The sequence below is a fragment of the Cynocephalus volans genome, chromosome 1, assembly GCF_027409185.1.
Source record: "Cynocephalus volans isolate mCynVol1 chromosome 1, mCynVol1.pri, whole genome shotgun sequence".
Classification (NCBI taxonomy): domain Eukaryota; kingdom Metazoa; phylum Chordata; class Mammalia; order Dermoptera; family Cynocephalidae; genus Cynocephalus; species Cynocephalus volans.
Window position 1 is genome coordinate 265,669,015 of NC_084460.1, and position 17,109 is coordinate 265,686,123.

The window sequence follows — 17,109 nt, forward strand, 5'->3', positions numbered from 1 at the left end:
TTTAAAGGGAATCCCCACTCCAACTGTCCTAAACTAGGACTGTTATTTGAAATTATGATTTTATATAAATAATGGGAAGGTGTGGATGAGTAGATAGCACTCTCAGATAAGTCAGTTGACAGGTGAGCAGCCATACCAAAAAAGAAGTCTGTGCCATGCTACCTTCTTTCCTTTTGCTCGACAACTGTCCCTTAGCTATATATCTTTCACTCATGCTTCTCAATTCTGGCTACACATTAGAATCACTGGGAAAATTTTATTTTTTTTAAAAAAAAAAAGAATGCCAAGTCTCAGATTTGATTGTCTGGATAGGGTCCAGGTGGAGGTATATTTTAGAAACTCAGCAGGGGATTCCAGTTTACAGCCAGGGTTGAGACCCACTGTTAGATGCTGACAGGGCCCAGGTCTCTATTCCTGGCTCAGTTCTTCCCTGGAGCTCCAGTCATAGATTCAACAGCCTTTTATATACATCTGGACATGAATGTCTCATGGGCCCCTCAAAAAGTAAAGCTAGTTTCCCCCCCAAGCATCGTGTTCCATCTCCACCACTGCTCCTGTCTCGGGAAATGACCCTACCAGTCCATAGACACTCAAGCCAGAAACCCGGGAGTCATCCACCTTCCTCTCTTCCTCATTCCTTGCATCTAGTTAGTTAAACACAAATCAGTTGCTTCTTCCCAAGTAATTTGTGAGTCCTTCCCTACACTGTCCCATCTTGGTTTATCTTCTCTCCCCTGCATACTGTATTAGAATCCTAACTGGCATCTACTTAATCTCCTCCAACTCATACACAATGAAACCAGAATGACCTTCTTAAATACGCACATATAATACTCCTCCCCTGAGTACAACCTTTCAATGACTTGCCCTTTGAATAAGCCTCAAAATTATAATATGGCTTGCAGGGCGTTGCCCACTTTTGCCCCATGCCTTTTTTCCAGCTTTATTTGCAGTCCCCTTCCCTTTAACACTTAATGCCCCAGCAGTCCTGGGTCTTCATTCCTTTGAGCGTGCTTCTGTTCACTCAGTCCTGTCCATTCATAAGTGTTGTTACTCTTCCTGGAGTACTCCATCTCTTCTCCCCTTCCGTCTCCTAACATAGTGCAACTAACCCTTCATTCTCAGTTTAAACTAACTTCAGTCCTCTGAGGGGCTTTCCTGACTCTCTAGATTAAGATAGGTCCCTCTTTACAGATGCCAAAGCATCTTTACTTCTTCTGTAACATTCCTCAAACATCTGCCTTCCTAGACTGTAAACTCCAAGGCAGGACAGGGAATGTATCTGTCACAGTCCACAGTTCAGCTTTGGAGTTTTTTCATTGTGACTGACTGACTGAATAAACAAATTAACTTGGATTAGAAGATCAATATCAACTGTGAGACAAGTTCTTGTCCTTGGCTCTGGCCTACACAAAATTCAAATCAACAGATCTTCTAAGATTTAGATAGATATGTCAACTAATTTTGAAAATGATTCAAAGTTGGAAGGAATGGCTAGTGCATTCCCTGTTTATGGTGGCAAAATGCAAGGTTCCAAAAGATACCAGCTGGCTGGAGTGATGAGTCAGAACATACAAATTGAAATTTAACAAGGATAAATGTAAAATCCCTCCCTTGCATTCTACTCTTTGCACAAGTATAAGGCAGGGGACACGTCGTGGAAACAATACAGGGAGAGGTGGTAGCAAGTAAGCTCTGTTTGAGACAGTAGTTAATGTAGCTCCTAGAAGTGCTAATGTCATCTTAGACTCCTTTAATGGATAAATGGAGCCCAAGCAAGGCAGGTACAGGTTGCACAGTCCTCTGCTCTAATCCAGCCACCTCTGGAACAACGTACTTCATTTATAGGACCACATTTTAACAGGATACACTCAGAAGAGCTTGACCAGATGGTAAAAGCTTAGGAAGCACAGCTTATGGAAAATTGCTGAAGAACATATGTTTACTGCATAACGGTGGAATTCTATAGAACACTTTAGTCCGTTGAAAAAAGTGAAGAGCTGGCCTATAGAAAAGGTGTTTTACTTACACACCACAAGGCAGCATTATGACCAAGGACTGGCAAGATCTAACATCCCCTCTCTGGCCATGTCCTTGTCATCGACTCCTCTCGTCCTTTTTAATATCTGTTCTTTGTTCTCAACAGGATCTCTCATCCCTTAACCTCTCCCTAGTCTCCCAATTCATGATCCCCTTCATAGACTACAGATGCCTTCATCAGCTACCTTAATGATACTCAGCCCACATATCCCTGAGCCCTAGGATCTGCCACTGTGTGTCTTCCTGTCTGTAACCCCGGGGACATTCCTTTTCTCTGCTCCTGCTTCTGGCTTGTTAAGGATTGCTGAGGTGCTGGCTCCCTCAGTTCGTTAGAGCACAGCCTTGTAACGCCATGGTCAAGGGTTCGGACCCCTGTACCATCCAGCTGCCAGAAAAGAATTGCTAAGGAAAGCCATGCCAACTGGCTCCGAGACAAATCTGTACTGTCCAGCATTGGTGGCCCTTCAGCATTCTTTTAGTCATCGAGGCAGTTCCTATCTTGTTCCTGTAAGGGCAGCTCTCGACCTTTGTCCACTTTTTAAGCCCCAAAGCAAACTCTAAAACTCTCACTGAAAGGAATGAGTTCCATAAACTTTTCTCTTCACAGTCTCAAATTTTTATTGTCTGTTCACTCTCCCTTTCTCTCCTTTCCTTCTTTTTCGGAATTCTGAGAAAGAGATAGAAGAATCACCCCTCTCTTCCGAAGCATGCTTTTCCACATGGATTTTGATGCCATGTTCTCTCATTACCTCTGGGACCTTGTTTCATAATTTACCTACTCTCTCTCCTCTTTTCAAATTCTTCCTCATTGCTGGCTTCTTCCCTCTGTGAACATGTTTAAGCACTTTGGAGCAATTAATTGTGCAGTGATTGTTTTAAGATAGATTGGAGAGAGAAGAAACCAAACCAGAGAATCCAATTACGAAGGCTTTTCCAGAGTCCAGGTGAAAGATAAAGGGAACTTGCCCAGGTTAGAGAAAGAAAGAATAGAGAACAGGTGAGATTCAGAGAGGATTTTCTTATCAGAATGATTAAAGTGGGCTGTTATTTATGACTTTGCCTTATTTTCCCTACTGTTTTGTCAGCTCCTTGGAGGCAAAGGTTCATCTCACTTCCCCTCACAAAATCTGGCTTGAATTAGTGAATAGTTAGAATTCTCCCAAACCATTCTTGGTGGGGAGGGGAGGCTGCCATCTGGAAAATAGATTTTTTAAAAGAGGATGGTTGGTGGGATAAGGAAAGACATCTCCCTATTAGGAGGAAGAAAGGAGTAGACTTTCGTTCCTCAAAGTGTGGTATGTTGTATTAGTTTCCCATTGCTGCTGTAACAGATCGCCACAAACTTAGTGGCTTAAAACAACACAAAATGATTACCTGATTACCTTATATTCTGGTCAGAAGTACAGTTCAGAAATACAGATGGGTCCTACTAGGTGCAAATCAAGGTGTCATGAGAGCTGCATTCTTCTCTGGAGACTTTAGGGGAAAATTTGTTTTCTGGACTTCTCTGACTTTTGGAAGCCACCTGCATTCCATAACTCATGGCCCCTGTCATCTTCAAAGCCAGCAATGGCCAGATGAGTCTTTCTCACATTGCATTGTTCTGACACTGACACTGACTCTCTTCTGCCTCCTTCCATTGTGAGGACCCTTGTGATGACACTGGGCCCATGAGGTAATCCAGGATGATCTCCCCATCTCACGGTCAGCCTTAATTCCATCTGCAAACCCAGTTTGCCGTGAAACCTAATAATAACAGGTTCAGGGGATTAAGGCATGGACATCTTTGAGGGCCATTACTCTGCCTCCCACATTCACAGACAAGCAGCAGCTACATCACCTCGGAGCTTATTAGAAATGCAGAATCTCAGGCCCTACCCCAAGCCTCTGAAGCAGAATCTGCATTCTAATCAGATCCTCAGGTGATGTGAATGTTTTTAAAGTTTGAGAATCCTTACCTAGACTATCTTTTAGATCCTCGCCACTTAAAATTTCCCACTATCCTATGAAAACTGCAGTTTTTCATTTTCAAATCTTCATTATTTTTTCTAATCCTGGTTTCCTGCCAAAAAAATAAAAAGTTAATTTTGATTTGTACTCCTGGTGTTAATTCTCCAAAAGTCAGCCAAGTAGAACATAACACCTCATGCATATTTTTTGCTGGCAGGAAGTAGATGTTAGAAAAAGCAATTAAATTATGGAATTATCCATGATGCAAAGGTACTGGTCTGCAAAGGGTATTTTCTTCCCCAAGAAGATTCATAGGAGAACTGCCTTCATTAGTGTGTATATAATATTAGTGGTCCAGCAAGTGAAGCAAAACATACACAGACGAGCTGTTTTTAAGGCATCTCTGAATGGCTCAGCATTTGAGAAATGTGACCAAAGCTGATTATAAAATTCCTTTCAAAGTTGCAGGAATGGCAAGCCCATAAATAACTCTGGTTCTCATTGGTGCGAAAAGGAGGTTGCTGGCAGTTTGATTGCTGTCCTTATTGTAGGGGATGAGATTAAGCTCACCACCAAGATTGCAAACTCCTCAAGGCTAGGACCAGCCATATGCTGTGGCTGGCACCTAGGAGGCATGCCATACATTGGGGCTTGAATCCATTAACCTTTTTAATATCGCATAATACTTTATGCTGAATTAGAGATGCACTAAAAAAAAAATGGATAAATAAAATTAGAATATGCCAACAACAATTTTACTGGACTCCCTGCTTCCTTTTGTTCATTCAGGCATTCATTCATCCATTCAACAAACATTTATGAATCATCTACTGAATGCCACCCATTATTCTAGATCCTGTGTATGTAAAGATGTGCTCCCTGTCACTTGGGGCTCACATCCAGTGGGGCAAGTAGTCACATAAGAAGTTAATGGTGCATTGTGCAGTATATGCATGTATTGAAACATGTACCCCACAAAAATAAGTATAAATAAAATTGGAAAAAAAAAAAAAAAAAACGAATGAATGATGACAAACATGAGTGCTGGAAGAGTGTGTGAGCAAGGCTCATGGGCTTCTCCTCTCCAATCCAACATTCATGTTCTAACTGGATTTATCTTTAAAATCTTGCATATCTTCTCTTTGCCAATTGGATTAATTATTTGGCTTTATTATTTTAATTTCTAGCCCTAGCTATTAATATTGCCTCCAGGCGGTTCATAATTGTTATAGAAAAGGAAACCCTCTCAAACTAGTACAAATAAAAAAGAGGTTATTGTAAAGGTCTGGCGAGGTCTGGTGGGACATCAGGAAAAGTTTAATAAGCAGAAAGGAGAGACAGTGAGCCAGCTCCAAGACTGGCCCCGTTCGATTTCCACTCCAGCTTCTCTCCCTTTGTGTTAAATAGTTCAGGCTCCCAAGGCAGAGTCTGATTGGCTCGCTTCATCTTCTCAAGCCAGGCCACTTCCTGACCAGTGTGAATCATTGTCCCTGTATTCTGAGTGCTTCCTTCCTAGCACTCACTTAACACGAGTTACAATTATGTATTTATTAATTTACTTGTTTACTTCTATTTCCTCTCTAGTTCAGCAGTGACCATATCTGTTTGTTACTGCTGTATCCAGCCACGAGTGCCATGTCTGATCATGGTAGACATTTAGTACATAATGAAGTGAAAGAATAAGAAGGGGACAAAAGCACGTGTTGCTAGCCACCCAGATGATGGACTTCCTGTGGTACCAGTCAGCTTGTGAGGGGTTTGGGGGTGTCCTGGGTCCACTGACCCCGCAGCAAGGCTGTGGAGGAAGGAGGTTCTCTAAGAAGGGAAGTATACAGGACAGTCTCCCCCCAAATAAGTCTTGACCAACACTCTAGCCACATGTTCTTTCAATTTCAAAGCCATACATAGAGATACCCTTCTCCTTTATGGCCCAATGAAAGTGCTCCCACTTTTTTCTTTTTAAAATTTATTGGGCAGCTAATATATGCCAAATTCTATATCAAACACTTTACATGCATCATTTCTTTCCATTTTTTATGGAGACTCCAGGAGGTAATATACTCATTTTACAGCACAGAACCAAGTTTCAGAGATTTAAGTAGTTCACTCAAGGTCACAGAGCTAGCGTGTAGCAGAACCAAGATTAGAACATAGGTCTGCTTAATTCCAAAGCTCCTCCACAACATTTGGCTCTCTCCTCTATATTCTCCCCTACTTGGGCAAACTTAATTGCTCCCTTCTCTGTAGTACCACAGTACCTTGTTCATAAAGACAGTACAGCACTTATTACATACTTTCATTATAGACATTCCTGTCTCCACTGCTAGACTGTGCCTCCTTAGGGCAGAACTGTGTCTGGTTCTTCTTTGTATCCTCAGTGCCTGTCACTTAGTGAGGTCCCCACTGATGTCTGCCTGCTGAGCTGAGCTTTGGAAGGATAGATAGGTAGTTACTGAGCTTTTTCCTGTTTTTGAAACTCCGTAAAATACTGTAAGTACCTTATTGAAGAAGTAAAATTGTAAGAATTTAAAGGTCTCATAAATTTTCTTCGTCTGTTATTGAAATATGAAGAATGTATGGATGTTCTCTCTACCCATATAATGCTTAGGTTGCATCACAGTTACCTGAGACCCACCCCTCGTTACTGTGTATGGTGGGTACAGCGTGATGGGATGGCCCGAGCACACTGGGGGAGTGTTCCTTTGACTCAAAGCAGCAACCCAGTAGAGCTACAAGTTGGCATTCTCTCACACAACAAGTATTTATTAAATACCTACTTCATGCACCATATTATTTGCTTGGGGGTGGGCATGGTGATTATGCAAAAATGACCGAGATAAGCTTCTGCCATCACATTGCTTGCCATCTAGGAGACAAGCATGTACACAGATACTTAGGATATAAAAGAAAAGGTGAAGGGTGTTAAAGACACCTCCTGACAAAGGGCTATGGGAGGTGAGGTAAGGATGACTTCTGGTAGAGAGGATCAAGGACTTCATGGAACACGTGGCATTTCGGCAGCCAAGCAGACACATCTCAGACAGAGGTGGGGGTGGGGGGGAGTCAAAATTGGGCTTGAGCAGCATGTCTGTGAAGGGGTGCAGAGTAAGAGGGACATTTGGAAAAGCAGGTTGGAGCCCAATTGTTGAAGGCATTGAATTCCGGGTTGTAGAGATTTAATTTTATTCTTAAGTTCTTAAAGAAGGGAATAAAATGGTCATGATTTTACTTTAGGAAGAGCAGCAGCCTTGGAATGAATTTGCAGGGGAGAGGCTGGAAGCAGAGAGAGCTATTTTATGTTTATTTGGTAATGTTGGGTCTTTGCAGATCACATAGCTGTGTAGGTGGATTGAAAACTGGTCAGTACCACTTTTAAAACTCAGACATAGTTTAAGTGAGTCATCAGGAAGCCAAAAAGAATTTCTAAGGAGTCATCACAGACAGGCTCAAAAAACGCACAGTGTGAACAAGGAAATCTGTTAGCAGCTCTTAAACCAAACAACTCAGGTGCAGGGGAGGCAGGTTAATGTGGGAAGCTGAAACCATCCAGCCTCCAGGAAAGTCACACTGCCTCGTTGCTTAATTAGTGCAGGCAAAATGCCAGCAGCACAGGCCTGAGGCAAGGTGGAGCAGAAGCCTGCAGAGCCAGATAGGAAAGCCCCAGAGAGAGGAGGGGATCAAGATGAAAATGCTCAAAACATCAAAACAACTTTCTGTTTATAAATAGCAAGTTGGATTTGCCAAACCAGATTTAAATTAGTAGAAACAAAGCAGGGGGATGTGATTTTGGAAAGGTAAAGCAGTTGCTAAATGAACCACTAACTAATGGTCTTGATTGTCACCCAATGGCCTAAGCTGCGGCTGAGTGGGACCACTCTGTTTGTGGCGTGAGAGCCCTTTAGGGACACGGTCAAGGGCAGCTTCAAACAGTGGGTTTAGGTGTGAAGCTGCAGCAGCCAGTGCACCAGCTTGGCCGTGGCCATGGAGTAAAGGCTGTGTGTGTGAAGCAGCACCAGAAACAGCTTCTGCAAAACTACTGTGGGCGTGAATTTTATGAGTTCTCCATATGCAAACTACCATTAGTCACGCATTGATTAATCCATTCCTCCAGGAGGATCCGTCCTCAGAAGCTTCATTTCCGAATGCAAAGGCAGCCTTTCAGCCTTCCTATAATACTTGGTCATCTATGCCTTATAATTAAAGCTACTTCATAGTGAGGTCTTTTTTGGGTTTAAATGCTTAAACCCCTTATGAGTCTGCTGAATCATGAATAGTGACATAGTGAGGTTTCTGTATTTTTATGTGCACATATAGTGTACATGACGTCTCTATCTTTCTCAAAGACATTTTCATAGGAAAATAAATGGAGTGCATTTATAAATAACAAGGTTGAGAAACAATGCTGGTCTCTTCTCACTAGCCAAGCTCAGTGATTAAAGCAGAAACAGAGGTTGGCCCAGAAATGCACTAGAATTCAACATTACTGTGGAATATCCAAAATAGACAGAAACAGTTTTTTTCCTTTTTTTCTCATTTCTATTAAACTTGAAATACCCGTCTTAATTAAGTATCTTCCTCTGAGAATTGCATCCAATATTCATAGTTAGATTTGATATCAGAACTCAGTTATTGGCAATTTTCTAAGGATACTTTCAGAGCTAGGATATATAAAATAAAGACAGAAAATGTTTTCTTCACACATCTGACCATGGTTGTATTTTTTTTTTTCTTTTAAAGGCAAGAGTAGTATAAATGTCTAAAAAGGAAGTGTCTGTACAAGCAGTGGTTTATATTGTTTTGTCTTAACATAATAAAACATGTTTTGCAGAGGAGAGATTGGAAGCAGGGAGAGCAATTATTTTATGTTTACTCCATAATTCTAGGCCTTTACTGTTCACACAAGCTGTGGAGGTGGATTGAAAACTTTGGTCTAATGTAACTATAATGTAGTTAATGTAATTAGTAACTAAACATTGTATTATTTAGAAGGGCCTGCCTGATGTGGTAGTAATGATGGTAATTATTAAGAAATTTCATGTACTAAGGACCAAGCCATAGTGGCTTGAAATGCTAGAATTTTATTTAAAGCTACTACATTAGAAGGGTAACATGTAATTTTTATGCAGAACCCCAATACACTGGTAACTATGAGGCAAATATTATTTATTGTTGGACACAACTTTGTTAATGGCTTTCTTGGGCTGGAGCAGGGTTTTTTGTTTCTGTTTTTTTCCCCATCTTGGCTTCTCTTAAAAAAAAAAAAAAAATAGGAGGGAGAGAGAAAAACCAATCTTTTGAAAAATGTGAATGAATAAGAAAGGACAACTCAACAAAAAGATAGTTGAGGGTTACTCACATGACCTAAATCCTTTGCACAGCCTTGTAAGCCCTGTCCGATCTGGTCCCTGCACACTTCTAGCCTCGTCTTATCCTTTAGAGGCCTCACCCTCTTCCTCCCTCCACACCTACCTGCAGCTCCTCCTTCACTCCCCCCTCATGCTCTTCCCTCTGCCCCAAATGCTTTTCCCCTCCCCACACCCACTCTTCTCCCTCGTCCTCCAAATCTCAGCATATCTATATAAAGCCAGGGCTCCCTGTTGTGGATTATATAGCACTTATATACTGTTAATAAATGTATATTTGTGTGATCATTTGATCAATGTATATATCCCCCTCTAGTTGCTAAATTACAGGAAGTTTGGTGCCTTATCACACAATAGGTGTTCAAAAAATATTCACTGAATTAGATTTTTTTAAAGAGGGTACAGAGAAAAATTGAGAAAGAACTTAGATTTGAAGAAGTTCATTTTTTTTAATAGAGGCTAGAAAAAGTAAGAACCATAAAATGTGAGTAGAGAAAACACTAAAAGGAATCTTGAGTGATATATATGCAAATATAAATATTATGTGGGCCGACCCCATGGCTCACTCGGCTGAGTGTGGCGCTGGGAGTGCCGCGCCCACGAGTTCGGATCCTATATAGGGATGGCCGGTGTGCTCACTGGCTGAGTGCGGTGCGGATGACACCAAGCCAAGGGTTGCGATCCCCTTACGGGTCACAAAAATATATATATATATATACACATACATACATACATACATATATATATGTATTATGTGAGAGTCCTCAGTAAAACCCAAATATTTAGCATTTTTAGATGTCAAGATTTGAAGCCAACTTTCTAATCTAATAGTGTCAGCACCTCTGTGTGCCATATACCCACAGCTTGTGCAGTTTTCTCATTATAGCCCAAATACTCTTATATACAGATCTGTATTGAATAGGCTGCTATTTTCCAACATAATCAGGAATTAGGCTATACTCCTCTGTGAAATGTTCTGGCCAGTAGTGTCACATTACACATACCATACTCTTATCATCCATATTCCATGAATTCAATTACACTAAACTGCATTTAACTCTAAAACTCACTGTTTGTAATTTAACTGCTGATTAAAACATGTAAAGATCATACACTGCTTTAGTGATCGTTTACCTTTGCACCATGCAGTGCTCTAGTATCTGTCAGTAGCAGCCACAATAATCCCTTTGATAGAAAATTGGGTGAGCCAGATTTTACTAAAATCGAGAGCGTCCTGTAGTAATTGCAAATTCTGTGAGATGAAGGTCAATTCATTCTAATAGGCATGAAGAAAGAATGCATGCTAAATTTGACTAAGAAATGCATTTAGATCATTAAACATTGAATACAAGCTTTAACCTATTAAAATCCTTAAGCTCATGTATGTATTTACTTTTACTGTTCTAAATGTTTGGTTTTCAGAACGTGTTTGAGAATATTTTTTGTATTATGGCTAAAATTACTGTTACAAAAATACAATACCCCACATTTTCGTATCACACTTCTGTGACCCTCGAAATGACTGCTTCCACTGTGAAACAGAGAAGCTGAGGCATGAGGCTATTTCTGTAAGTTTTCTAAAGATATCCGTAAGCCAGTGGAAGGAAGCCTAAGACAAAGATTCGGTGTCCTCAGTGAAAATACATCTTGTATGCATCTGTAGTCTTGTGGAAGAGTACATTGCAAAACCAGAGTTGGCTTTTCACACTCACTCTTACAGTTCTAACAAGGAGATCTTTGTAGAAACATGTACACAAATAAAGTGGGTATCAAGGTGATTACCAGGGTGAATTTTCACTGGTTCAAAATTCCCTCAGTATGCCTGATGGCAAGAAGATAGATTGGTTGGCTTTTCAAGGTCTTTCTAACAGTTATAGTTCCATCCAGTGGGAGATACATGGATGAAAAGCATTTAAAGTGTTTACCTTTCTTTTTCTTTTCCTTTACAGATCTATGCAGTTAGATCAGTTGTTCCCAACAAAAGCAATAATGAAATAGTCCTGGTGCTACAACAGTTTGATTTTAATGTGGATAAAGCTGTGCAAGCCTTCATGGATGGTGAGTGTACTTGTCCCCTGAAGCTGAAGGTGTTAGAACTAAATGTTCTATATATTCTGTATTTTTTTCTTTAAGCAAACTGAGTATCAGTTAGTTGCTAATACTTTAGCTCTCATAAAAATATGCTAGGCTTTAAGTACACATAGACAACTCAATAAGAGCAGAATTTGGAAGTTCTTTTACCCTCGTTAAAAAAAAAAAAAAGACTGTAGTTAGTTTCAAGAGAGTGCTGATTACGATGTACTAATTCCCTTGTCTACCAGTCATTCCAAATTCCTGTTAAACATGTCCTTTATTTGATGGTGTCCTTGTGAGTGGAGGATATTGTACTTCATTCCTGACCTGGAAAGCCTTGTCACCTCTTCAACCAGCATAACTCTACTTGGCTTTATGCCTGGAATCCTTGAATTTGATGCTTATACGGTTTAAGAGGACTAGTCTATTTTTTCATATTCTTGCTTTATGGTTTTTAGATTGCCTAATTAATCAGAATATCAGTTCATCTTATCTACCTCTAAAACCTTTTTGCTTTCTAAAAAAAAATGTTTTTAGACTGTCCATTGCCAGGGATGTTATAGAATCTAAAGTCTCAGGAATATGTTTATCCTATAAATTTACACTTAATGCTTTGGATTTCCTGTAAATTATGTGGATATTCTCCTCCTTAATCAAATTAAACACCACCGAGTTTTGAACAGTTATCTCTCACCTGTCCTTAGTTATCATGTCTTCTGTCCTGATACTAATTTCTGTTCTGTAAATATGGACCAGGTAAGCATAATCTGACAAATAAAGACAGGGAAGACCTATCAGCACATTTCTCAGTTATGTCCTGTTTACACTTTATTTGTGAAGGGCAGTTTAGTTTGATTTACTTATTTTCCTAGAAGTAGAATAACCTTCTTGAATTTCTGCAAGTGTAGTTGTGTTTCAGGGCAAGATCTTGGAACCGAGCAACATGTTCACATTCTGATATCAGCAGTCAAAGTTTAGGGTCCTAATTGAATTAACAAATGATTGTCATTCAAAATAGACATTCAAGCACATCCATGATGTGTAACTTTTCTCACTGTTTTTCCCTGCTTCATATACTGACAGATGTAGAATATTTAGTCATAAGAAACAAAGTAGTAGAGAATGCACTATTAATCTGACTTTGCAGCGTTAGGTGCAATTCTCAAAAAGTTTTTGGAAATATGCATATCCTGGCTCAGATAAATTCTCTTTTCAGGTTTCGCTTGCCAACATTGCTTGTATGGAAAAAAGCTTTAGGAAAGGAAAAGGTTATTATCCCCATTTCTCCCCACCCCCACTTGGATTGAGGCCCCACGTTTTCCACCATGGAAGTTTTTATTACAGAGTAACCCTGATGAGATGCACAGACACACAGTAAATGATGGACTGTCATCAAATCTGTTTGTATTTAAATAGAGCACCTTGCTTTTCCTTCTTGAAATGTTCACTTTGTCAGCATGGAGATCTCAATAATACAGCTCATTGATTGCTGAGAAACCTAGTATCATTTTGGTTCGGGACCAATATGAAAACTTGTTTAAAAACCACCGAGAGTCAAAAATATTTGTTAGGAGTCATTTATGAATTATATTGAAAGCACTATTTCTGAGTAGCTTTAAAAACTTCAAGCAGCTTTAGCATAATTAAAATTTAATAATAACACTTTAAAAATCTTCTGTAAATACGGGTATTTTTTCTTCAGAATTACTCTCTGAAAGCTCATTGTCCAAATTACAAATAGAATTTTTGTCAAAATATGAAAATTAGAGGACTAATTAGATATTGCAGTTGTGAAAGCAATAAGCAGCTCACCTCCTTCTGATTAAAAAGAACAGTCTTTAACATTTTTTTTTAATTTAATTTTATTTAGAAAACTGAACCTTAGCTATAAGTGAGAACTACCCTAATGATTATTAACTACTAGAGTGACTTACCAAGAAACCTAATGAAAGTGAGTTCCTAAAGTTCTTCGCAAGGAAAATGTGTGTAAAGCTACATGACTACACCAGTTGTAGCGCTCTGGCTCTATCGGATCCTGCCAACTGGGCCAATTGTCATGCTAGGGCTGGGTCTGGAGCTTACAGACCCATCAAGCCCATTCACAGACTGGGTCACAAACCCTTCACATGCCAGGCCAGGTCACCAGACCCCTCACACACCAGGCTGGGTCACCAGACCCCTTACACACAGGTCCATGAGCTAAGTAATGAGCAAATAGGTCCTTGGAAGCCATAGGTTGGAAAGTGTGGTTTTGCACAGAGCGGCATCCACCGGAGGCAGTCACCAGCAAAAGCCGCGGTGCTGCACATGTACACCAACTCCACCCACATGCACACACACAGTTTACTGAACCACCCCCAACTGGCCCTGGGGAGAGGGGAGTCTGATTAAATTATTCTATTTTCCCAACATTGTGAAACATTAATGCTCTGGGCAAATTAGGGAAAGACCATCCCACTAATAAACAGTCCGAATTATAGCATACTTTTAGGTGCAATTTTATTATTTCAAGTACATGCAACTCAAACAAGTCTAAGAAAGGCATTGAATTGGAAACTTTGAATAGACAGAAATAATGAACCTGTCTAAACATTAGTCAGTGAGACATGGCCTTCTGCTTATCTAACAGTGACAATAGACTCAATAATTGGGACTCTACTAATCTTAAATTTGTTATAAAGACCAGCCTGATGTTTATCTTTGTTTGGCCTACACACTTGTTGTAGAGAGCTATTAGAATAATAAGATTGTATGAGAATGCTTAAAATTATTAAAAGAATACATTAAAGAGCTACCCTCTTTTAGAAGTACCCATTTATTTGAAAACAGCTGATATACATATTACCAGTAACTTGTTATTAAAATACCGCTAGCACAGTTGGAATGAATAAATGAACTTTGTTAGACTACGTGGAAACAGTAATGGTAGCTGATCAGTGATAAAATATTTCTTTAAAAATGTTTTATAACTTAGGCTAGATTTTTCCTCTGAGTCGGTGCAGTTCCACATATGTATGTGAACGGGATGAACAGAACCTGAAACCCACCTTGTCATTTAATGAACTTCTTGGCTTTCGAAGTGGAAACCTTGTAGAGATCATATCCCATCCCCATCCACGGTAACTTGAGAGAAGCTAACATCATGTAATCTGTCTTCCTCATCCCCCTGCAAGTTGTGAACATAAAGAGTAGGGACAGGAAATGAGAAGGAATAGATAAACAGAGAGGTATGGTTCACCTGGTTAATAATATTCAGAATCCCATGTTTGGCTCAGATGATTATAGGTATTTTTTTATTCATGTATCAAACAGAACAATTTTAATTCTACCTGTGACAACAAAGCTATTGGAAAATTCTCAAGATATATTTCATTTTCCCTAAGACAATATAATGATAAAAAAAATGTAAACATCATGTAGTGGGGCTTAATATTTTGATAAAACCAAGATCATGCAGTGAATTAAATAAAAATCTGGGAAATAAAAAATGAAACTGGCATTTTTATTAATGTAGGACATATCAAAACAAATGAAAAAGCCAAATAAATTTGCTACCAAGATGGAAGGCAGAGGTGAATTTTGTGTGGTGTTATTACATGACTATTTGTTGAAGATTTTTTGTCTTTATCTAGGCAGTGCAATTCAAGTTCTAAAAGAATGGAATATGACAGGAAGAAAGAAGGTAAGATTAATATTGATTGTAAATTAGTAACATCTTCAACCAAAACCTTCATGGTTGTTTTCACTTTAACAAGGCTGACAATTTTATGCTTTTTTCAAATATGTTAATATGTACACACAGAAAGCTTCCAAATTCATGACTCTTAAATTACCAGCCATTTTCACTGCTAATGCCCTTATTTTCTGTTCAGTGTTTTTAACTACCAGGTGTGCTTAAGAAATCCCAGTTATTTTTCTTTTTAAGTATTAAGGGGAGCCCAGCCGGAGAATTCAAAGGATTCAAGACATTAACTTGCCTGAACACATCCTGTAGCACAAAGGAAAAAATTAAGAAGTGTTTGAAAGATACTTAAAAAGCTCTAAATATATTTTCACATGTTTTTCCAACTGAAAGAATCTGTCCAAGGCTGCCTTGAGATACTTTTTTGGCTGAATTCTAAGATAGATCTTTAATAAAAGAAGAAAAGAAAATGCCTTAAAACCATAGTAAGTAAGGGGCTTCTTGAACACTAGCATGCTATTTCTTTAGAACAGAGGGAAGGAGATTAATCTCTGTTCCATTCACATTATTTTACTTTCTTGGCTAGTCACCAAGAGTCTGTAACTTCCAGGTACACAGCGGGTGTTTCTGTGCACACACAAAAGTCTGCTGCTCTTTTCAAAGTAACTTTCCCACCCATTCCTGCTATGATACAGCGCGGCCCTATGTTTTGGTTCTCTCAGGATATAGTATGCCAGTCTATACTTTTCCACAAGGGACGATTACAGGCCTACAAAACAGGTTTTGAACAAACAAAAAAGCAGTACTGCTTTCACAAAATCCCAAGATTACTGAAATTACTAGAATCATCCTTTTCCCTTTTTCCTCCTCCTAGTTTCATGTAGAATAGAAAGAATTGTGAGGTTTTTTTTAAACCTTTGTATGCCAGCATCTTTGACTATCTCTGCTTTAATCACAGCTTCCCAGGCTTTCGTGAGAGATGCAGATGATTTCCAAGTGATTGAAAGGCAGTATTTAGACTTACATGGAAAAATTTCAGATATGTGGTTTGGGTATTAAATTTCTCTGATGTGAAAGAAGGAGCAGAGAGCAGCTGCAGACCCAGCTCATTACTGAGTCTCCCTCTTAGAGGTTCAGTAGGAAAATGGACTACCCAGCCTGGTAGACATCGGGCTTGAAAACCAGAATCCCCTGTAGGTGTTGTGGGGGAAGGGGTGCCACTGGCCCTTTGCTTCACTCAGTGGTTGCACATCATTTAATGAGGGGCACTTACTGGGACATGATTGGTCTTTGAAAGGAAAAGAAAGGAAGCAGAGAGGAGAATTAAGAAGAGGAAACAGTTTATTTTTATTTCTTTTCTAAATGTGTTAAAGAACAAAGCCAGGGTAATGTTCAGCTGGTACTTACTGATTCAGCAGGTGGGACAGGGTCTTCCTGATGGGCCAGGCATCTCTTCCGATGGGCTGGGCCCCGTACCATACTGATTCTTAAGTACATTGAGTATCAACTGGGCACAAAGCCAAAATCAAGCAAAGCATACAACATCATTTAGGAGTTTCCTAGACATTGTATATTCAGCATTAGGGCATTTTAGGAGAGATGTGGTAAAACACTTCCATATTGTGATACTGGAATCTAAAAAATTTCAATTGTATAAAATACAGGATCCTATTACAGGCTGAGTATCCTCTTATCCAAAGTGATTGGGACCAGAAGTGTTCTAGATTTGGGATTTTTTCGGATTTTGGAATATTTGCATTGTACTTACTGATTGAACATCTCTAATCCAAAAATCCAAAATCTGAAATGCTCTGAGCATTTCCTTTGAGCATCATGTCAACACTCAAAAAGTTTCAAATTTTGAAGCATTTCAGATTTTAGGTTTCTTGATTAGGGATGCTCAACTTGTATTTCCAAGTAAGTAAAACAGAGCCTTATAATGCTGGACTGCTGGCAGCCGAGAGGTCCTGGGGTCCAGCTGCACAATCCAAATCCAGGTGG

At 39.5% G+C, this 17,109-nt stretch overlaps 1 protein-coding gene across 7 annotated transcripts in view; it reads left to right on the top strand.

Moving 5' to 3' along the window:
- The window catches only part of SPATS2L (spermatogenesis associated serine rich 2 like), a 183,796-nt gene that overhangs the window by 102,457 nt on the left and 64,230 nt on the right, over window positions 1–17,109 (top strand). For all 7 annotated transcript variants that reach the window (XM_063093192.1, XM_063093176.1, XM_063093167.1 and 4 more), the window contains exons 4-5: window positions 11,303–11,411; window positions 15,059–15,108. In XM_063093192.1, the coding sequence (XP_062949262.1) occupies window positions 11,303–11,411; window positions 15,059–15,108 (159 nt within the window). The remainder of the gene's footprint in view (window positions 1–11,302; window positions 11,412–15,058; window positions 15,109–17,109) is intronic.